Source organism: Girardinichthys multiradiatus, chromosome 8, assembly GCF_021462225.1.
Source record: "Girardinichthys multiradiatus isolate DD_20200921_A chromosome 8, DD_fGirMul_XY1, whole genome shotgun sequence".
Lineage (NCBI taxonomy): Eukaryota > Metazoa > Chordata > Actinopteri > Cyprinodontiformes > Goodeidae > Girardinichthys > Girardinichthys multiradiatus.
The window spans coordinates 5,437,360-5,461,275 of record NC_061801.1 but is presented as its reverse complement, the minus strand read 5'-3'; the positions used below and the strand labels follow the sequence as shown (position 1 = coordinate 5,461,275).

The 23,916-nt window shown below is 42.3% G+C and overlaps 1 protein-coding gene across 1 annotated transcript in view; it reads left to right on the top strand.

The window, feature by feature from the left end:
* The first annotated feature begins 1,190 nt into the window (after nucleotides 1–1,190).
* The window catches only part of crb2a (crumbs cell polarity complex component 2a), a 77,147-nt gene continuing 54,421 nt past the window's right edge, over nucleotides 1,191–23,916 (top strand). The window contains exons 1-2 of the mRNA XM_047371669.1: nucleotides 1,191–1,366; nucleotides 16,555–17,247. Of these exons, the coding sequence (XP_047227625.1) occupies nucleotides 1,300–1,366; nucleotides 16,555–17,247 (760 nt within the window). The 5' untranslated portion in view covers nucleotides 1,191–1,299. The remainder of the gene's footprint in view (nucleotides 1,367–16,554; nucleotides 17,248–23,916) is intronic.

The window sequence follows — 23,916 nt, the reverse complement described above, 5'->3', positions numbered from 1 at the left end:
TGCTGGCGCATCTGTGACCAAGACAGCAAGTCTTTGTGATGTATCAAGAGCCACGGTATCCAGGGTAATGTCAGCATACCACCAAGAAGGACAAACCACATCCAACAGGATTAACTGTGGACGCAAGAGGAAGCTGTCTGAAAGGGATGTTCGGGTGCTAACCCGGATTGTATCCAAAAAACATAAAACCACGGCTGCCCAAATCACGGCAGAATTAAATGTGCACCTCAACTCTCCTGTTTCCACCAGAACTGTCCGTCGGGAGCTCCACAGGGTCAATATACACGGCCGGGCTGCTATAACCAAACCTTTGGTCACTCATGCCAATGCCAAACATCGGTTTCAATGGTGCAAGGAGCGCATATCTTGGGCTGTGGACAATGTGAAACATGTATTGTTCTCTGATGAATCCACCTTTACTGTTTTCCCCACATCCGGAGAGTTATGGTGTGGAGAAGCCCCAAAGAAGCATACCACCCAGACTGTTGCATGCCCAGAATAAAGCATGGGGTTGGATCAGTGATGGTTTGGGCTGCCATATCATGGCATTCCCTTGGCCCAATACTTGTGCTAGATGGGCGCGTCACTGCCAAGGACTACCGAACCATTCTTGAGGACCATGTGCATCCAATGGTTCAAACATTGTATCCTGAAGGCGGTGCCGTGTATCAGGATGACAATGCACCAATACACACACAGCAAGACTTTTGAAAGATTGATTTGATGAACATGAAAGTGAAGTTGAACATCTCCCATGGCCTCCACAGGCACCAGATCTAAATATTATTGAGCCACTTTGGGGTGTTTTGGAGGAGCGAGTCAGGAAACGTTTTCCTCCACCAGTATCACGTAGTGACCTGGCCACTATCCTGCAAGAAGAATGGCTTAAAATCCCTCTGACCACTGTGCAGGACTTGTATATGTCATTCCCAAGACGAATTTACACTGTATTGGCCGCAAAAGGAGGCCCTACACCACACTAATAAATTATTGTGGTCTAAAACCAGGTGTTTCGGTTTCATTGTCCAACCCCTGTAGTTAATAGCAGCTTTTCCACAGTAGCAGGTGTTAGTCCATCTCATGTTTTCCTGACATCTCTCCCACTAATGGCTGATCACTCTTCTTATGACCAGGCAAGGCTGTCTGTGGCCAAGCATGGATGGTTGCTGTGGAGAACGCCAGCCTCTAGACTGAGGCCAACACCAACACGGAGCAACTTGTCGAGGGTTTAACACTTGCCTTTTGGTTTTTTATTCTGATTTTGTTTTTCTTGCATGGACCTAAGTCTGTAGCTTTGCCATGGAGCTGGGAAAAGTTCATTTGAACCTAAAGACACTTCTGCTGACAATGATGATGTTCAAGTGGGGTGAGTAGAGACACTTAATCCTTCTGTTTTACGTAAAAGTCCCAATGGGAGAGTTCTTTAAAGGAAACAAACGCCCGAAATAACTATAATGAATAGCGTGGAATTACTTTAATCATTGCTTTCTGGTAAATATAGCATCTGTAGACTTAATCCTTGTATGAAAGTTCAAATAAGTCCTATGTTTTCTAACTAACTAGTATGTAACTGAAGTACTACATGTACAGGAATGTTAATATGGCTCTTAATGATGCTGCAACAAGTGACTTTCACAAAGTTCTATGGCATGTAAAAACTCTTCCGTGCCTGAACTATGTATAACGTGACTCAAAAAGATGTTGCAATGTTGAAATATTATCTTATGTTACCTTTAACAATTATTAAGAACTTCAAAGATTTCCAGTAAATCCACAGCCATGAAGAGGATAATCATTTTAATCACCAAAACTGCTAATACTACAGAGGCTTTTATAGACTAATAACATGAAGAGTGTTCTGAACTGGTAGGAGTCCAGTTAATCTGTGTCTGATTTGACACATGACTGACCCAGAATGAGACCACTCAGTCATGCATACTCAAATCTGAGCAAACAATAGAGGAGTAGAAAAAGTTGGTTCATATCTTTCTTTGCTTGAATGAAGCTGCCGAATGAGGTCATGTAATCTCCAGTAAATGTAGGTTTATTCTTTTTCTACAGAGTTCAGGTTTATCAGACAATGGTTGATTACTGTGTTCCCTACCCAAAATTAAATTTATTGTTTATAGTTTATTGTGAACTCTGAACCATATCAAGGTCTTTATAGCAGAACAATTGACATCATAAAAACTTAAGCCTTATGAAAGGCTCTTTTTTAACAAATGCATCCTCTACATAAATACCATGCACATTTGCACTAATTCAACCATGTAGTTCTCCTCATAAAGACACAGTATCTCTCTCTCTCTCTCTCTCTCTCTCTCTCTCTCTATATATATATATATATATATATATATATATGTGTGTGTTTATTTACAAAATTGTTGTCATTCCCTTTTCTTATTATTTATTACTAAGCATAACATTTTTACTGTGGATTAATGTTTTAGATTGTTTGTGGGGATTTTATGTGTTTTATAACATCTGTAAGTTCAAACAAGTAAAAACAATAAAAGCAGCATTTTTTAACTGAAAGAGATTGATGAATAAAGATATATTCATGCTATCATTGTATAGCTATAAATAGATTTACAGATGAGTGTAAATATAGAAAACCTAATTAAATGAAAAAACGTATAGAAAAAAGTTATAAAACTGCTGCTGATCTCTATACATATCAAAGTTTTTAAACTTATGAAGTCTAATAATTTAATTCTATTATTTTAGAGAATTGGGTAAAATGAGTAAATACAATGGATGTGTTCCCAGAAGTAATTACAGCCTCCAGGAATGTTTTGAATCTAGATGATGGGCACTTCATCATGTTGTAAAATGGGGGAGCAGAGACAGGAAAATACATATTATGAGTGGGATCTGTGGATTTTGTCCCCAGTAAAAAAAGGAAACCAATTTCTTGCATTGCTTGACCACTATTGTGGAAATATTGTTTACCTGTTATAAAACAAATATTTAACTTTTCAAAATTTAGAGGATGACCATGGTAAAAGAGTCACACACTAAGCTAAATATTCTCCTAAAACATGGATTTTGTGCTTTCTGTAACATTTGCTTTGTCTCTGAGTCAAAACTTTTACATTTTAAGTTTAATGGAAAAGAGCCAAGGCAAAATTGAGTTATAGAAACAGCTTGATTTTATTATGGAAGATTGATGTCCTCTAATCATTATATCTAGAAATGTCTGAATGCCACGTACACAAGGAGACAGAGCTTCTACATGTCTCCAGTCTTCAATGTGTTGTCTAAAATCTCTGTTCTCCACAAAACTACATTTGCATGTTGTCAAGAGGTGCAGGCACAGCAGAAAAAGTTCCATTTCTAATGTTCTTTAAGTATCCATGTTAGTTAACTCAACATTTTAGATAGTTTAGTTTTTAGAGCATTAATCAGTTATTTTCAAAACAGATCAAATCAAATATGGAAAAATAAATGAAAACTACAATTTTTGCAGGTCTTTTTTTAGCTTGGGGTAATCAGCCCCTTCTCCGTTTCTTACCCATAAACCTCTTAAACCACTGCTGATTAGTTTATTTTTCTTGGTGGTTAGGTATTTTCATGAATTATGGAGTTAAATAGTAATATAAATCGTCTAGTCTATAATTTAATTGTATATGAATGTCTGAAGACTTTATATTCCCCCCCTATTTAATTTAGTTTGGGTCTGAACCCTGTTTGGACCTGTTGACTCTTACAAAGTATGATAAACTTTGATCCCAGTTAAAACAAAACAGCTATGATTGACCTCCTTCTGGTAAGATTATTTATTGCAGCCATATACCTACATTTCCTTACAGTAAAATTATTGTATTATAGAAAATAACTTGAAATCGCCAGTTGTCAAATGTGTACAAAATTTCCTGCTGGCAGGTATGAAATAAAATAGTTTTAATGGTCTGTATCACATAGCAGATAGTTCCATTTTACACCTTAGCTGGGTAAGAAAAAAATCAAAACCACAAGGGTATGAAATGGCAAATGAGCAAAATAACCAGCAACTATCTATCAAAGAGATGGGACTTTAAAAGTAGCTTTTGTTCCCTTATGATTGCGAAATGAGAATGACATGCTAATGAATCTTTGTTATGTTTATAATTACTAAGTTGAAATAACAGCAAAGATTGTATTTTGATGTCTTTTAACCCTTAGTCACTACAAAAACTGATCTAACACTACTATGTCTCTTTGGAGCAGCTTAGGGAAGAACATATCTCATTTATATTTGTGGTGGATAGTGATGTCACAGACAGACTACAATTATCATGTCTCCATATATTTATCTCTAAACACTGTTCATCTTCTGCCCTACGGAGGTCCGAAGAATCACACCTCACTGAAGACAGAGGTGAACAGGAAGGGTAGATGAAGGAATGAAGATTGGATCTTAAAGACTTAATCTGTACAGGTATCGTGCCAGGAGATTAGAGGAGCAGGGGGATTGTCCTCAAGATGCCAAAGCGATTACAACATGGACAGGTTGGAGAGGTCATTGTGGCGGTGAGAGCTGCTTGAGTGAAGAATTGGAAGAAAAGTAAGATTAGATAGAACATAACAAAAAAAATGGCACACAAAACAGTAAAAAATATTAATATAGACTAAACAATGGCTAAATAAGGTTCTACGGCAATCATACATAAAGTATACAATAACAATGATTATATTGGTCAATGATTATTCAATGAATTTGGAAAAACAGTGTATTAATTGCACTTTGAGAACAAGGCATTGCCAGGAACACTGAATTTTCCCACGTACTTTCTTGCTTTTCCTTCCCTTCAAACAAATAACAAACTATGTATTCATATGTAGGATGTTGAAAAATGAACACAAATAAAATTATGAAAATTGGTACCGTTCAAGAATCTCTGTAGAAAAAATATCTAAATTGAAAATTAAAATACACTAAAATACTTATAAAAAGCAAAATTACAAAATAATGAATACTAGTAATCGTACTCGTCGTCTTCCTCTTCGTCCAGGACCATGTCGCGAGGGCAGCAGACTCAGTAGAGACACCCAGGCGTCCCTCTCCCCAGACACCTCCTTCAGCTCCTCCGGGCGGAGCCCAAGGCTCTCCCAGACCAGCCGAGAGACATAGTCCCTCCAGTGCGTCCTGGGCCGCCCCCTTGGGCCTCCTCCCGGTGGGACGTGCCTGGAACACCTCCCGAGGAAGGCGTCCAGGATATAGATGCGTCCAGGATATAGATGCCCAAGCCACCTCAAGTGGCTCCTCTCGATGTGGAGGAGCAGCGGCTCTATTCCAAGCCCCTCCCAGATGGCTGAGCTTCTCAACCTATCTCTAGGGGAGTGCCCAGTCGCCCTATGGAGGAAGCTCATTTCAGCCGCTTGTATCCAGGATCTCGTTCTTTCGGTCATGACCCAAAGTTCATGGACATAGGTGAGGGTAGGAACGTAGACCAAGCAGTAAATTGAGAGCGTCGCTTTTCGGCTCAGCTCTCTCTTCACCACAATGGACCGGCACAGCGTCCCCATTACTGCGGCAGCTGCATCGATCCGTCTGTCTATCTCCCGCTCCGTTCTCCCCTTGCTCGTGAACAAGACCCCAAGATACTTGAACTCCTCGACTTGAGGCAGGAACTCCCCTCCAACCTGAAGAGGACAAGGTACCCTCCCCAGTCGAGAACCATGGCCCCGGACTTGGAGGAGCTGATCTTCATCCCAGCCGCTTGACACTCGACTGCGAACTGCCCCAGCGCATGCTGTAGAGGGGGCCATCCGGATCACGTCACCTGCAAAAATAAGAGACGGAATCCACTGGTCCCCCAACCAGACCATCGCCGGCCCTTGGCTGCGCCTCGAAATCCTGTCCATAAAAGTTATGAACAGGACTGGTGACAAAGGGCAGCCCTGCTGGAGTCCAACATGCACCGGGAACAGGTCTGACTTTGTGCCAGCAATGTGGACCAAACTCCTGCTCTGCTTGTACAGAGACCGGATGGCCCCTAATAAAGGGCCCCCAACACCATACTCCTGGAGCACCCCCCACAGGGCACCATGAGGGACACAGTCGAATGCTTTCTCTATGTCCACAAAATGATGTGGACCGGTTGGGCAAAACTCCCATGCTGAGGGTGTAGAGCTGGTCCAGTGTTCTACGGCCTGGATGAAAACCACACTGCTCCTCCTGAAGCTGAGGGCCGGACTCTTCTCTCAATACCCTGGCGTAGGCCTTACCAGGTAGGCTGAGGAATGTGATCCCCCTATAGTTGGAACACACCCTCCGGTCACCCTTCTTATGAAGGGGGACCACCCCCCAGTCTGCCAGTCCCGGGGCACTGTCCCCGACCACCACACAATGTTGAAGAGTTGCGTCAACCATGACAGCCCCACAACATCCAGAGACTTGAGGTACTCAGGGCGGATCTCATCCACCCCCAAAGCCCTGCCACCGTGGAGCTTTTTAACCACCTTGGTGAGTCCAACCCGAGTCTCCAGCCTCTGCTTCCACCAGGGAATGCCACACTGTAAACAGTGTTGGCGAAGTACTGCTTCCCCCTTCTGAGGCGCTGGATGGTTTGCCAGAATTGCTTCGAGGCCAACCGGTAATCCTTCTCCGTGGCCTCACCAAACTCCTCCCAGGCCCGGGTTTTTGCCTCTGCCTCTGCCTCTGCCACAGCCCAGGCCACAGCACGTTTGGCCTCACAGAACCTGTCAGCCACCTCAGGAGTCCCACAAGCCAACCACAGCCTATAGGACTCCTTCTTCAGTTTGTGTCTACCACCGGGTTTGGGGATTGCCGCCGCGACAGGCACCGCAGACTTTCCGGCCACAGCTACGGGCAGCGGCATCGACAATAGATGCAGAGAACACAGTCCACTCGGACTCTATGTGTCCAACATCCCCTGGAATCTGGTCAAAGTCTTCCCGGAGGTGGGAGTTGAATACATCTCTGGCCAAAGGCTCCGCCAGACGTTCCCAGCAGGCCCTCACTATGCGCTTGGGCCTGCCAAGTCTGTCCGGCTTTCTTCTCTTCCAGCTGATCCAAATCACATGAGGTGGTTATCAGTGGACAGCTCAGCCCCTCTCTTCACCCGACTGTACAAAACATGCGGCCAAAGGTCTGAAGACACGATCATCCACCTCCTGCCTAGGGTGTCCTGGTTTCAAGTGCACTAATGAACACCCTTATGCTTGAACATGGTGCTCATTATGGACAATCCGTGAATAGCACAGAAGTCCAATAACGAAACACCACCCGGATTCAGATCGGGGAGGCCATTCCTCCCGATCACGCCTCTCCAGGTGTCACTGTCATTTCCCACGTGGGCGTTGAAGTCCCCCAGCAGAATAATGGAGTTCCTGGGAGGGGTACTACCTAGCACCCCAGACAGGGATGCCAAGAAGGCCGGGTACTCCGCACTACTGTCGGCCCGTAGGCCGACAACAGTCAGAGACCTTTCCCCAACCCAAAGGCGTAGGGATGCGACCCTCTCATCCACTGGGGTAAACCCCAACACAAGATGGCTGAGCTGGGGGGCAATGAGCAAACCCACCACAGCCTGTCGACACTCCCCGTGGGCCACTCCAGAGTAGAAGAGAGTCCAGCCCCTCTCAAGGAGATGGGTTCCAGAGCCCACTGGAGGCGAGCCCGACTATTTCTAGTCGATATCTCTTGACCTCCCTCACAAACTCTGGCTCCTTCTCGCCCAACGAGGTGAGATTCCATATCCCTAGAGCCAGCCTAAGCATTCGGAGATAAAGCCGCCGAGGTCTCCACCTTCAACCGCTGCCCAATCCTCTTTGCACGGGTCCCTCCTGGTTCCCCCTACAGGTGGTGGACCCACTGGGGGATGGCCTCCCGTCTCTTGTTCGGGCTTGGCCTGGCCGGGTCCCGCGAGGAGCAACCAAGCCACCAGGCACTCTCTGACAAGTCCTGACCCGAGGCCTGGCTCCAGGATGGGACTCCAGCTCTGTCGTAACGTGCGGCGTAACATGCCTCAATTTTGTGGTCCTCGTGAAGGTGTCTTCAACCGCGCTTTGTCTGACCCGTCACCTTGAGCCTGTTTGCCATGGGAGACCCTACCAGGGGCCTCTAGGATCATTTGAGCACTCAAACCCTTCCATCTAGTCAAGGTGGCGGTTCAAAGAGGGGTTTTGTAAGTTGACTGACAGGAAATTGGTTGAAAAGTGAGAGGGGAACACATGCAGCAAAGGTCAACGGCCAGGACTCGAACCTGTGACGGGTGCGTTGAGGATGGTAGCCTCCGTGGGTCGCATGGTTTACCCCTGCCCCACCACCATTCCCCAAATTTGTCTTTTTTGTACGGGATAGAAAACTGTTGGAGCCTTCTTTTTGTCAGGTGACTGGCATTGAGGGACAACAAGAGGGGGAAGGAGCAGTTGTAGAAAACTTAATCCACTCCGGATCTTTCTCTGGCATCTTATTAAAAGAACTTTAAGCTAGGAGTCGCATGATGGAAAACGTTTATGGTTTTGAAACTGGAACTTATTAAAACCTTGGCATACATTCATACTGGAAACCACTCAACGCCTGGTACAACAGGGACAGTTCATCCAGGCTGTTCTTTTTACTTGTGGAGGTGTAAATTGAAGTTAAACACTAACCTCCAGGCTGGTAGATTGCTCTGCTCCTGAGCCAACATGGTTGATCATTGCACGATATTGCATTAAGGAGCCTTGAAGTTTACTTTCAAGTGAGAATCCCAATCATTTACTATAAACATTCCTAAAACCCTTCTTACACCTTCTTACATGATTTGGATCTAATCTTAAAACTCCAGGCAACCGCGTGTAATTCTTTCACTGTGCAGGTGGCTCACCCCCCTGCTGAAGCCCACAGTAATCTGTGAAATTTCAAACTTAGTTAGTGTCTCTACATCAGACTGGAGGTAGGATGCATCTTAACCAGAATTGGAAATGACATTATCCTTCTGTCCTGAATGGGGAAGAACAGGTCACAGTCTTAAAGCAGATTTCCAAGAAATGAATAAAATTTGTAAAAATAGAATATATAAAAAAGACTGTTTCCATTGCAAAAATGTGCAGTTATACACACTTCTGTCCACAAAAAAAGATCATTGGTTTACATGATATCCTTCACAATGACAGTTTGACCACTGCCATTGTAGTGGGAGAAATACAACTTTATCTTCTGTACAGACACAGATGCCTGGCTTAGAAGATAGTATGATTAACAATGTGCAAAAATAATCATCCTTACTCTTTATCTGCTGCTGTGTGGTGTTGTGTATAATATGCATTCTTTCATGTAAAATCTTATTACAGAGGCATGGCTGCTAAATTAGTCAGCAAAAGTTGGGCCAGACATGAGAACTAATTGAGTCCAAAGTCAGTACTAACAGCTGGTGTGGCTACTTTGTCTTATTCCTTCAATTTACTTAGCTCCTTCATGTGAATGTAAGAATAAAACCAAAAGGAGATCAGAACAATTAGCATCCCATTAGAAAATAAATCTTCTTTTAGTTAAGTCGTGTGGTGGTGGAGTAAAAGTCCATTATTAGTAATGAAGTAAAACTAATGAGATAATAAAAAGAAAAAGTCTTCCAAATATTTTTTTCTTTTTATTTGTCTCATGTATTTTTAGCAAAGTTTTCACAGCTAGGGTAAAAAAACAAGAAAACTAATATAACAGCAACAAAATATAAAATACAATACAGGAACAATGATAGAGTAAAATTACGCTCTCTGACTGGAAAAAGTTGGCATCCAAAGAAGTCGTACCCCTATTGGTAGGTAAGCACATTGCAGGGGGTACCTTCTATCAACCAAAAGAGAAAAAAAGGAACAATAAAACAACTACAGATGGGAAAGACTAAAGCAGGGCTGTTATTCCTCTCGAGCTCAATCAAGGCTCAACATCGTTCTTGGGTTTCAACAGACATTTGTTGCGGACAACATGTCTTTACATGTCTTAAGGATGCCCCGAAAATGCCGTCAGAACTAAGAAAGGAAACATAACCCTACACTAGCTCAAGGAAAATATAGAATCTACATAAATAAAAGATACAAATAAAACAATAAAATTGTACCTCATTGGCCGCATCAAAAAATGATTAATACAGCTTCTTCCCACACACAAAACTATAATTTTGCCAACTGAGGAAACTTCTTGTGACCAGTCTCTTGCAGGTATATCAGGTAGAATATTCTGTGTGGCTTCCTTTTGTACACCAGCCAAACTTCCCCCAGTGGGCAACAATGTGTCATGCGGAACACAAAATAAGTTCCCCCCTTACATTTTAATGTGTTTTTAACCACATAAATGAACTCTTAACTGCATGAATTTGCTGAAAGTTATTATTAAATGTTTCATATAAATAGCTGTTTCCACTCTGCTGATCTATAAAGGTTTATCAAGGACAAGCAGGCTCAGGTGTAGTATTAGAGCTCAGTTAAATGATGAAAAAAAAACTCATATAGGTAGCCTGAATATTATTTTTGTTAAGTGTTCTGTTGCTGATTATTTTTTTAAATGTCTGTTTATTGAGCCCTTATTCAAGTGGGGCACCCCTCCCCGCCAACAAGGTAGTAATACTACGTTTCCATAGTTGATGTCATTCATTTTATTAGATCACGTCGTGAGCGATTTCTGTCCCTACATCGTTGCTACTCTACTTTCTATGTCCAAAGTTGAGTCTAAACACTCCTCATACTCTGTGTCGACACTGACACGCTGAGTTAGGTACGCTCGCAAGCAGGTCAACACACGCTCCCAACAGCGGAAAGAAACCGGACAGAAAAACATGCAACTAAAACCTGGAAAGCAGGCAAGGGATATCTCAGGTTTTTAAAAGCGCTGAATTTCGTTTTGATGGCAGAACTTCCTCTCCTGCAAGTAGCAGCAGGGCTAACTCTCCTACTCCTGGTGCATATGGTGAAGGTACAGGTACACAAAATATCCCAAGTGTTTCATTCCCTGCCTCTGATATGCAGCTAAAGCTTGGCTGTCGGAGGTGAAATAGTCACCTGGATTTATGAGAGTGGTAATCAATCAATCGCTCAATCAATCAGATAGACAGACAGACAGATCAATCGATAAAGAAAGAAAGACAATACAGGTCCTTCTCAAAATATTAGCATATTGTGATAAAGTTCATTATTTTCCATAATGTCATGATGAAAATTTAACATTCATATATTTTAGATTCATTGCACACTAACTGAAATATTTCAGGTCTTTTATTGTCTTAATATGGATGATTTTGGCATACAGCTCATGAAAACCCAAAATTCCTATCTCACAAAATTAGCATATCATTAAAAGGGTCTCTAAACGAGCTATGAACATAATCATCTGAATCAACGAGTTAACTCTAAACACCTGCAAAAGATTCCTGGGGCCTTTAAAACTCCCAGCCTGGTTCATCACTCAAAACCCCAATCATGGGTAAGACTGCCAACCTGACTGCTGTCCAGAAGGCCACTATTGACACCCTCAAGCAAGAGGGTAAGACACAGAAAGAAATTTCTGAACGAATAGGCTGTTCCCAGAGTGCTGTATCAAGGCACCTCAGTGGGAAGTCTGTGGGAAGGAAAAAGTGTGGCAGAAAACGCTGCACAACGAGAAGAGGTGACCGGACCCTGAGGAAGATTGTGGAGAAGGGCTGATTCCAGACCTTGGGGGACCTGCGGAAGCAGTGGACTGAGTCTGGAGTAGAAACATCCAGAGCCACCGTGCACAGGCGTGTGCAGGAAATGGGCTACAGGTGCCGCATTCCCCAGGTCAAGCCACTTTTGAACCAGAAACAGCGGCAGAAGCGCCTGACCTGGGCTACAGAGAAGCAGCACTGGACTGTTGCTCAGTGGTCCAAAGTACTTTTTTCAGATGAAAGCAAATTCTGCATGTCATTCGGAAATCAAGGTGCCAGAGTCTGGAGGAAGACTGGGGAGAAGGAAATGCCAAAATGCCAGAAGTCCAGTGTCAAGTACTCACAGTCAGTGATGGTCTGGGGTGCCGTGTCAGCTGCTGGTGTTGGTCCACTGTGTTTTATCAAGGGCAGGGTCAATGCAGCTAGCTATCAGGAGATTTTGGAGCACTTCATGCTTCCATCTGCTGAAAAGCTTTATGGAGATGAAGATTTCATTTTTCAGCACGACTTGGCACCTGCTCACAGTGCCAAAACCACTGGTAAATGGTTTACTGACCATGGTATCACTGTGCTCAATTGGCCTGCCAACTCTCCTGACCTGAACCCCATAGAGAATCTGTGGGATATTGTGAAGAGAACGTTGAGAGACTCAAGACCCAACACTCTGGATGAGCTAAAGGCCGCTATTGAAGCATCCTGGGCCTCCATAAGACCTCAGCAGTGCCACAGGCTGATTGCCTCCATGCCACGCCGCATTGAAGCAGTCATTTCTGCAAAAGGATTCCCGACCAAGTATTGAGTGCATAAGTGTACATGATTATTTGAAGGTTGACGTTTTTTGTATTAAAAACACTTTTCTTTTATTGGTCGGATGAAATATGCTAATTTTGTGAGATAGGAATTTTGGGTTTTCATGAGCTGTATGCCAAAATCATCCGTATTAAGACAATAAAAGACCTGAAATATTTCAGTTAGTGTGCAATGAATCTAAAATATATGAATGTTACATTTTCATCATGACATTATGGAAAATAATGAACTTTATCACAATATGCTAATATTTTGAGAAGGACCTGTAAATCCTTTTTTAGGTCCCTATCTGTGTTCTCACAGACTGCCGGGGCAGTTGATCAGTTTTCTGCTGCTTCATATCTGTGATATATGTTTGCAGTTTACAAGCCAAATTTCCATGCAGGTGCAATAAAACGTCTTATCTCAACCTGCACTGGCCTGGTTGTGATGGCGAGCCAGTTAAAACAGAAAGAAAAAGATATAGAAATTATCTATAACTTGGGTGGTGGTCCCCTTTCATAAGAAGGGTGACCGGAGGGTGTGTTCCAACTACAGGGGGATCACACTCCTCAGCCTCCCTGGTAAGGCCTACACCAGGGTATTGGAGAAGAGAGCCGCCCGATAGTCAAACCTCGGCTTCAGAAGGAGCAGTGTGGCTTTTGTGCCGGCCGTAGAACTCTGCACCAGCTCTATACCCTCTACAGGGTACTCGAGTGTTCATGGGAGTTTTGACCAACCGGTCCACATCATTTTGTGGACCTGGAGAAAGCATTCGACTGTGTCCCTCGTGATGCCCTGTGGGGGGTGCTCCAGGACTATGGAATCGGGGGCCCTTTACTAGGGGCCATCCGGTCTCTGTACAAGCGGAGCAGGAGTTTGGTCCGCATTGCCGGCACTAAGCTGCACCTGTTCCCGGTGCATGTTGGACTCCAGCAGGGCTGCTCCTTCTCACCGGTCCTGTTTTATGGACAGGATTTCTGGTCCTGCTGGCCCCCTCTAGCCAAAACCTACAGCATGCGCTGGGGCAGTTCACAGCCGAGTGTGAAGCGGCTGGGATGAAGATCAGCTCCTCCAAGTCCGAGGCCATGGTTCTCGACCGGAAAAGGGTGGCTTGTCCTCTTCAGGTTGGAGGGTAGTTCCAGCCTCAAGTGGAGGAGTTCAAGAATCTCGGGGTCTTGTTCACGAGTGAGGGAAGAATGGAGCAGGAGATCGACAGACGGATTGGCGCGGCTGCCGCAGTAATGGAGGTACTGTGCCGGTCCATTGTGGTGAAAAGAGAGCTGAGCCGAAAAGCGAAGCTCTCGATTTACCGGTCAGTCTACGTTCCTACCCTTACCTATGGCCATAAACTTTGGGTCATGACCTAAAGAACGAGATCTCAGATACAAGCGGCTAAAATGAGCTTCTTCCGTAGGGTGGCCGGGCACTCCCTTAGATATAGGGTGAGGAGCTCGGCCATCCGGGAGGGGCTCGGAGTAGAGCCGCTGCTCCTCCACATCCGGAGGAGCCACTTGAGGTGGCTCGGGCATCTATACCGGATGCCTCCTGGACGCCTTCCATGGGAGGTGTTTCAGGCACGTCCCTCTGAGAGGAGAGCCAGGACACGCCCCAGGACACGCTGAAGGGACTACGTCTCTCAGCCGGCCTGGGAACGCCTTGGACTCCCCCCAGAGGAGCTGGAGGAGGTGTCTGGGGAGAGGGACGTCTGGGTGTCTCTGCTGAGTCTGCTGCCCCTGCCACCCGGTCCCGGATAAAGCAGAAGACGACAAGTACGACTATATATATATATCTTCTGTTGCTGGAGGGAGGAACTATTGTTCTAGGGAAAGAAGATGCACTTGGCCAACCCACCCCTACAAAGATGTTTATATGGATAAAAAATCTGAAAAACATATATGTTATATAAATTATTGTATATAAATCTAAAATTTGAAATATATTATTCTGTAAAACTCTGTAATTAGTTTTTGTACACTGACTTTAAAACATGGCCAGTGCCAGGGCCTGGCCCATGTGTTAAGTACTATAATTTCTTCTCTCAAATGTGCAAACTGGGTAATAATTGAGATTGTACATTTGCATTAAATGCGACTGTGTGCATGAAAAGTTGTTTGCCCTGTAGGTCTGTGTGTTGTCCTGTGATGGAGTGGCGACCTGTATCCTAACTTCTACACACTAACTGCTGTCTTCCGAAATCTGGACAGGTACACATAACTTTACACATACAGTTTTTAAGTTTATTTTCCATATTGAAATAATCCACTGATATCAACAACAACCTCGTTTCACTTTTGATGCATGTTTAAAGCACTAGCTGAAGCCACGTTAAGCTTCGTCACGACGAACGCAGCAAGTCTTTATGTCCCTGCAAATCTCAGATATGTCCGTAAGCAACTGATTATCAAAACAGATAAAAAAAATCACTAAACTGCAATCCAGTTACTTAAAAAATAAATATCACTGAGTACATCTAGGTACCAAAACAAACAACTTTACTGTAACTATTGCTATTTTACCAGAAGTTGCAAACACAATCAATCATATAGGAGCACCGCCAGGAACAAGGTGCATACGTTGTTATCACCTTGTGTGATATATCAGCTCTGTCACTGAATGCACACACACACACACACACACACGCACGCGTTCTTCTCCTTTCTGTTTTGCTAACTTTAAATACACCGCAACCCCCACTCATTGCTCCTAAACAGTAGTAGAGTAGTGCAGTCCAGTGTACATACTTATTTTTAATACCGCCTTAAACACACTAACCTAGTGAAGATGTCATCCTGGTGTCATTAACTGACTGAGTGTTTTCATGGTTGGCTTAGTACATTGGCGATTGCTCTAAGACTACAAGGGAAGCTCAGCTTCCCGTAAAATGTCAAAAAATAATTGATCAAATATATACTGTTGTGTGTTCATGTCATTGACTAAATATGCGCTACAACGCGCTCAACATTTGTTCAGAATCAGCTTCTTATCTCTGGTAACGACGCGGCTTTCCTCTCACTCATTCCCGCAGCTTCACAGCTTTAAACAGTGAGTTCAAATGCTGGGCTTTGTCCCGCCCATCGGACGCTCAGCGTCTCTGGGGCTCTATGGGGCAGTGGGCTGGCCTTGGCTGGCCCGGACGCTCAGCTTCTGCATGATGATTGGATGATCTGTCTGAGGCTGAGCCCCTTTTTGATTGACAGCAAAATGAGCGAATCAGCGATCTTGAAATTGAGCTTCCCCTCCTTGAAAGACCAGCATCCGCCGCTGGCTCAGTAAGGCCTCTGCATTGATGATGTGTTGTTGTTATATGTCAGCTGATGAGTAGAGAACAAACACACCCGTGAAATCGCAATGAGATCTCTGTGTGATTTATTCTTCCTGTGTTTATTTGGAGACGGCAATAAGTTTGGATATTCATTGTATGGATAACAAACTTTACTGTAAGGCATCTAAAAAGTTTCATTTACTTTTTTTTGTTGCACCAATTCAAAATGTTAACTCATGGGATTGTTTTCTGATGGTTCCAAAGCGATGCGTTCTCTTTTTGTCTTGAAGCCATTTTGCTTCGTACCCAAAAGGGTACTTCAGTTCGGAACATGATTGGAGAAAACAGGCTTATAGTTGTAGTCAGAGCAATCACATTAATTGGTCCATTAGGTTCACTAAAGGGGCAGTTAGAACAGGTAAGTCACTGGCCCTACCCTCTATTCTGCTCAATGTTTGGGTCGTTGTTCCAAATATGTCCCTAACATTAAAAGAGGTTTTCTTTTCCTTTTTCACAATATTGATATTACTGGGTTTCATCTAATTTGTCTTCACATTGCACACTTGTCTCTGTCTCTCAGGGCTATTTTCTCTCTCCTCCTATCCTGTCTCTCAGGCAGTAGCAGGAACACATTTAGATCTTGCAGGACACATTAACGTTTTAACAGTTCAGGCTTAAGGGTACACTTATTTTTGAGATATTCCCTTTTCCTTAATGGTTATATCTCTTGGAAGAGGAAGTCTCACTATTTGCTTATAGCTTAGTGATAAATAATTTGATTATAACAAAATACACTTTGACTGGTTGAAGATTTGTTGGCAATCACTCTACCATATGGCAGAGGTTTTTAACTTCAATTATTTGACCTCACAGTAACTTTTTTTCTTGCTGTAGGAACTCTCTGCTCGGCCACATCAGAAAAATGTTTGTCTGCACCTTGCCAGAATGGGGCTACCTGTGTGGACACCATGGATGATTACGCCTGTATCTGTGCCAGAGAACGTGTGCTGTACATGGGCAAAAACTGTGATGAACTTTATGATGGCTGCTTCTTTGTGCCGTGTCAAGACTGCATTAGTACCCCGGGAACAACGGAATACCACTGCATATGCCCGGATGGACTTACAGGAGACAACTGCACAGAGGAGGTGGATGAGTGTCAGAGCAACCCTTGCTCTGAGCCTCGTTCTCTATGTGTAGATCAGCTGTATGGATATTTCTGCAGATGTCCGTCTGGATACGGAGGTCAGGACTGCAGGACACATGTGACTGACTGCATTGATAAACCCTGCATGAATAACGGCACTTGTGTTTTACAACCAAATGGCTTTGAATGCCACTGTGCACCAGGGTTCAAGGGGAGGACCTGCGAGGAAGATGTCAATGAGTGTTTATCAGAACCCTGTCAGAATGGTGCCATCTGTATTGATGGAACGGCAGAATACCACTGTTTCTGTGTGCCCGGTTTTCAGGGCCACAACTGTGAAATAGACATTAATGAATGTGCTTCTCAGCCCTGTGAGAACAATGCTACCTGCATAAATGAGAAGGACCATTACGAATGCGAATGCACAGTGGGCTTCACAGGTAAGGTCCAAAGTCATCCCACACACACACACACACACCCCAATTCACTATGTTAGCTTTGTATTTCAGTAGGTTGGGAATTTGTTGTGTTAAGGAAGCTTTTCATTATGAAATGGGTTAGATCAGTGCTGCTGCTGTTGAAAGAATCTTCAGTGGTCTATGGGTAAGAGTTGGGAGACACCCTGGAAAGTTCACCAGTCCATTAAACTGCAACACAGAAGTGATGAGACAAACTGCCATTCAATCCGTCGTCCCTATGGCCCTGTGCGCTGCCACAGAGCCTGGTCTTGCACCTCCAAAATTTTGTAACTTTGCGCTGACTGCGCGCGCCGCTCTCTATTAAGAATGAATGAAGTTTAAGGTGCAAACATTTCATGCACAAATAAATAACTTATTTATGAACAGCAGGAAGACGTGTAGCATAACAGAAAAACAACAAAGAAAAAAGGTAAGAGAAATGCAAGTTACAAAGTTATATTGTATGCATTAACAGGTTTAATAGCTTTTTTATTGTTAAGAATCTGAAATTGTATATAGGTCAAGGCTGGTTCCAGGCATGCATATATGAGGGGGCAAGCAGAAATGTGAAGGGGGCATCATCATACATACACATTATGCTTGTTGTGTTTATTGTTGTTGTTGATTAGTGTTTTCTTTATGGGATTGGGGTAAAATGTGTAATGCTGTGCTGGTTTGCCCCCAGTTGGACTTCTTTTGAACACGTTGGGCTGGAAAAAATAGCTTTGGGCAGGTTGTTAAAATTAAGGCTGCTTTCACAACATTTGGAGGGTTTTTAAAAACTATTCATGGGAAATGTTTTTATCAAAATAGTTAAGAGTTGAAAACCACAAAAAAAAAAAAAAACCTACGCATCTCAGAATCCCAAAATGTTTTTTTTTACTCACATCAAAAGTTCATTTATTTTGAAAAAGAAAATCTGTCGAACTTGACATCATCAATCAGTGATGGTCATTGGTTAATCAACTGTCACTGTGAAATTATATTAGTCAATTGTAAACGGCCAAAATGCTTTTAAGAGTTCGTCTAATATACACTGAAGTGTGGCCTTTACTTTATCAAGCTTTGACTTGATGTTGAAAGACAGCTTCATGCTGAAGGGGGAAAATTAAAAAACTATCCAGAAAACTAAAATCAGACCAGCACCAGATCTTAATTGGTTCTGGTGCTGATCAGAACATGCACAGACATTTTTGGAGGCCAAGAATGCCAAAAAAGGGCACCAGTTGAAATATATTTATTAAATTAAAATGAAAAAAAACAGGATGTTTTTGTGCTTTTATAGCATCGCTTTTCTTGGCATTTTGCTGCAAAATTTGTAAATAAAAGAAATCAATGTTCTGCTATGCATCGTAATCAGAAGAGACTCACTGTATCGGCTTCAACACACCCGAATCAAACAATAAGGTCCTTAGCAGGACTCTGTAGAACTTGAATGCATGCTGTGGAGATAATTCAACCATTTGACATGGATGCATTGGACCATGGTTCCATCTAAAGGTTACAGGACACAGCGTCCCTCTAAGGCCTGAATTTTGAAACCGCTAAACTTCAGCCTTCTTGCTGTGAGGCAATTGTTGAGGTAGGAAAACTTTACTGGCCATCAGTTAACTCTTACATTACTCCTCACCTCTCCCCGACTCTTTTATTTGGCACCCAAAGGACAATCCTCAGTCAGAGATCAGTTGTACGTTTCCACAAAATTTATAAAAAACCAATCTGAATTCAGAGAGCGGACACACACTCACACTGGTACCTAGAAACGTCTGTGTGTTGTCCCTTTTGGTGGGGCCACAAATACCTTTATATACCCCTCGCTGCTATGCAGTACACATACACAATCATTCTATCTGTGGATATCTCCCCAGCAACCATATAACCTCATATCTGGAGTACTTCTGGTTCTTCTCTTATAACAAACTTATCGTGTCTGGCCCAATTTATGACCTTGCCCTCTCTGTGCGCTGTTCTCCCCTGTCTTCTTCTCCCCCATCAGTGATTCCTTGTCCTTCACTAATTTATGACTTTGGACTCTCTACTTCACTCCCTAAGCTTGACCCCCCCTATGCTCTATGTACACATGCCAGTTACACACAGAGATGGTTAATATTACACACATAAATAGTTTATATTCTACAATCCCCCTTTTGAACTCTAATAAAAGAGTTCACAATCTAAAATGTCCTTCTAAAAATAAGTATAAATAAGTAAAAATATTACTGTACTACCCGTAAAAGAGAAAATCATTAAAAAACATGCATCCATCATATTATGCGTCCATAAATTCACACGCTGAGTCCTCATCCACACAAAGTTAACTCATAACTTGAAAAAGATACAGAAACATCAAAATGTAATATAAAATATAAAATGTGGGTGGGAGGGAAGCTACACCACTCCCAGTGAGAGAAACTCAATCATTCCGCCTCTTCTTCTGTCTTTGGGTTCAGTGTGGTGTCAACATTTACACACAGTATTTAAAGAGTATGTGGGTGTTATCTCCACTTAAAAGAGTTTATACTTTACGACCCTGAACCGTCCTCGGGTCAGGTGTAACAACGTTATCTTTGAGCAGACCCAGCTGCTCCTGGTTTTGACAGCTTCCTCCACTAACACAGATGTTCTGCAGAAAGAGAGGTAACCTAAAGGTCATACACTTTGGAACACCTTAGAGCACTTAATACAAGAATTTACATTAGAACTCCTTTCTTCTGGTACTGAAAACAAATTATCACAACGGCGGAAATGAACACATTTCAAATTAGTACCATAATGATAGATATCAAGCAATAAACATGAAAGTTAGATAAAAGCATCCGAGATTTCCTTCTCACAGTCAGTTTTGCTGTCAAAGTGGGAGAAAAGAATTTGGCTGACCCTTGCTGTCCAGGCAAAGGAGCCTAATAGCCACCAAATGTTAAGAAATTAAGGAGAATAAGCATCATGGCGCATGTTTGACTGTCTCTCTGTTGCAGACGTCGCCAGTCCATCATCCAGGGAAAGGTTATGTGCAAATGTGTAGAGGTCTTCCCTGTATGTTTCCTATGTGTCTCTCACTGTGGTGTGTGTGCAGTGAGGCAAATGACCTTATGATTTCTAACTTTCAGGCAATGCGATGGCCTTAAGAAGATTCTGAAATAATGTTGCACTGCCCAAGAGATTATTGTGCCCTTGTAAGAACAGTGTTCTTTAACCACCTCTTCAATCACTCGCCAGTGATCAGCTTACAGTTCTTTGTCTTGTGGTGGTCCGCTGTCCTCACACCTTTCAGGCCGTGGATGATCCAGTTGGAAGATTACTTGTGTCCTGGAAGCCAGATGAAGCTGGAGAGCATACCTGCAGCTTTCCTGGGTGTCTAGTAGGATCTGATATGGGCCTTTCCAGCGCCTGTGGCTTCCAGTGTTTTCTCCTAGATTCTCTGATCAGAATCCAGTCGCCAGGGATAAAGGACTGGAGGGTGGAAGTGGCTGTTTCTGGTAATGCAGCCTTCACTGTCTGTGAAACTTGAGAAAACAGTGGATGGGTTTTGACAGTACAACAGGATCCTATCTTCCCACAAAGATGTGGAAGAAAATGATCTTGGCAATAACTCCATGTTACTTTATTCTGACACTTCCCCCCTTTTGGCGCAGGGTCCAACCCATGCGACAATCCAGCAAAAGGTTTAAACAAGAATGTTCTAGTAATCAAGATCACATTACATAGAACCAAAGAAATGAATTCTGACATAACTATGTGTCTCTATGAATTTAATAAGAACAACAGAAATAAAATCCAGATGTTTATAACTGGAACTCAGTTCCATTAACAACAAAACACAAACTTCAGTCGTTGTACAGTTCATCAATATTTCACTTAGAAATAAGTCACACATCTTCCTGATTTGTCTTGCATGAAGATAAGTTTTAGATTAATGTAAATCTAATGTAATTCTGATGCATACACTCTACAAATAAATTAAATCTAATAAATAATTCCTGTCAAGTATGAAATCATAACTCTAATTCTTTATCAAAAATATATTCCTTACTTTTGGCATATCTTGAACTGTCAGTTAGCTTAATGGCACCAGGGAAAACTTTCAATCTAATAAATCACCAATGATTCTGTATGCAAAACTAATTCTTCAAACTAGTTTAAACTATTTCATTAACCTTTTTATAGTAAAACACATAAATCTAAATGACATGCTACATCCTTAATTATTATACAAAAAATATGTTTTTAAGGCAACAATCACTACAAGCATTTTGATTCTATTGTCTCTTAAACAGTGTTAAAACTCAGGAAGGGAGGTGCTGAGCGTTTCCATGACAGCAAAGGCGTGAACCAACCTGGTTGGTGGGCGGAGTCAGGCACAACCAACCTCTGATTGGCAGCCTATGGGCGGGACCACAGTTTCTTCATTCCAACCCATCTTAATGAACCTTAAACTGCAAAACTGTTAACATGCACCTACCTCAGAAACAAGCTGCCTCCTAACTCTCCTGAAAACTCAAAGTTTTAATCAATCTGGGATTTAGAAACATTATTCTAAACATGGATTATTGTCATGCAACATATATAACAAACATTAATTCCAACGAAGCAAACACAAACATCAAAGACAAACAAATGGCCAAATTTGAAGCTTCAAGAATTCAAAGAAATTTTTAACAATCTCTTTTCAGAATATGTTTTCTCAGCCATATCTTTTAATGCTGTGATTGATCAATTTTGTTATGACAATTTTCAGGATCCTTTTTTAAGATGAGTGCACAAACTATTTAGAAGCACAGCAACAGTTTTCTCTTAAATTAATCCAAATTCACTGATGCTGAAACCTTTTGCCAATTCTTTGTACTGTAACTCTGTAATAATAACTACAATCCTGAGAGATATTGTTATAATTCTCTTTTTGTTTTGCTCAATTTTGATCGCAGCTGCATTCAAGAATTTCTCTGCTCGGGTTAAATGCAAAGAAGTATTTTAAGCCGGCGTTGACATTTTTATGGTATACCCAAACAAAACAAAAACTGCAGTGTTTGACTTAATCAGAAATTAAGATAGGAAACTTGACTCCAAACTGGATTTTTTCCACATAGTGTTTCAAAAGGAAGACACATATAATTTTCCTTAATTTGGCTATTTAAATTTTGAGAGTTGGGGAGAAAATCATTACTCGAACCCCTCTTTAATAATCCAAATGCTGATAAATGTTCCAATATTTTATCTTAGTAATCTGAAATTACCTTGTGTACCTTTCTACTCCTATGTATTGTTTTAATCTTTAAACCCTAAGAAATCAAACAAGGAACCTTTATTTCTTTTCTTTTCCTAAAATGAAGGATTTTCTTTATCCTTATTTCGTTATAAAAATCCTAACCTTGGTTCCAAAACAAAACTCTTCAACCCCAATCTGTATCACCCAGAGTAGAAATTTTGAGTATTATTTCATTTCAAAGCCACCAAATGACTGGAACTCATCATTGGCTTAGATCTATTTTAATAGGTAATCAGTCTACCTTTAATTAAGTATTATAATTTTATGGACCCAAAATCTATGGCTCATGGGCTTCAGGAGTCCAGAAACCACAGGTTGAGTACTCCTGCATTGAACAATGATGTTGGCTCTCTGCAGATTGAAGAGAGGATTGGCTAAATATCCCCAGACCTGTTAGTGTATTATTTCTGCTTGGACAATAATCAGATTTAAAAATCACTAGTTCACAGCTCCTAATTTACCTCAGATCATATTTGCTCCTAACCCAGGTGAATAGGAATATTTATAACAGAAGAGGACTTTCAAAGCCAGCCAGAGACACAGTGATTCTTTACATTTCAGGGGAACTTTAGATGTCAGCAAAATAAACATAAATACTGCAGCCACATTAAACCACATTAATTTCAAAAGTTCTGTGTTTTGGGTCACATGCATAAGTTTAATTTATGTATTTGGCTAAATACGTTCTTTATTAGATTAACCAGTTATCATTATTTCTACTTGTTGTTATTTGTAACAAGGAGGATGTAAAATTAGACATTTTTCTAAAAAAACTGTTGGGAGAACAGAGTGAGGTGGAGGGGCCACTGCAGCCCAATAGTTTAGCAGACATAATATCACTTTGAACATTTCATTCAACTTGAGAGCTCTGAGGAGATATTTTCCAGATAATATTAGAACTGCAATGTCCTGGACATTCACTAGTTCTAAGATATCCAGGTTTCAAGTCATTTATACTAAGCTGCGTCTGATTTTTGATTTGTGCTCTCTGTTTTTTTAAAATGAATTAATATTAGGACAGGGCTGCACGGTGGCGCAGTTGATAGCATTGTTGCCTTGCAGCAAGAAGGTCCTGGGTTCAATTCCCAGCCTGGGGTCTTTCTGCATGGAGTTTGCATGTTCTCCCTGTGCATGCGTGGGTTCCCACCGGTTACTCTGGCTTCCTCCCACAGTCTAAAGACATGCCTGTTAGGTTAATTGGTAACTCTAAATTGCCCTTAGGTGTATAAATGAGTGTGTGCTTGGTTGTTTGTGTGTTGCCCTGCGATGGACTGGCGACCTGTCCAGGGTGTACCCTGCCTCTCACCCATAGACTGCTGGAGATAGGCACCAGCTTCCCCGCAACCCACTATGGAATAAGCGGTAGAAAATGACTGACTGACTGATAT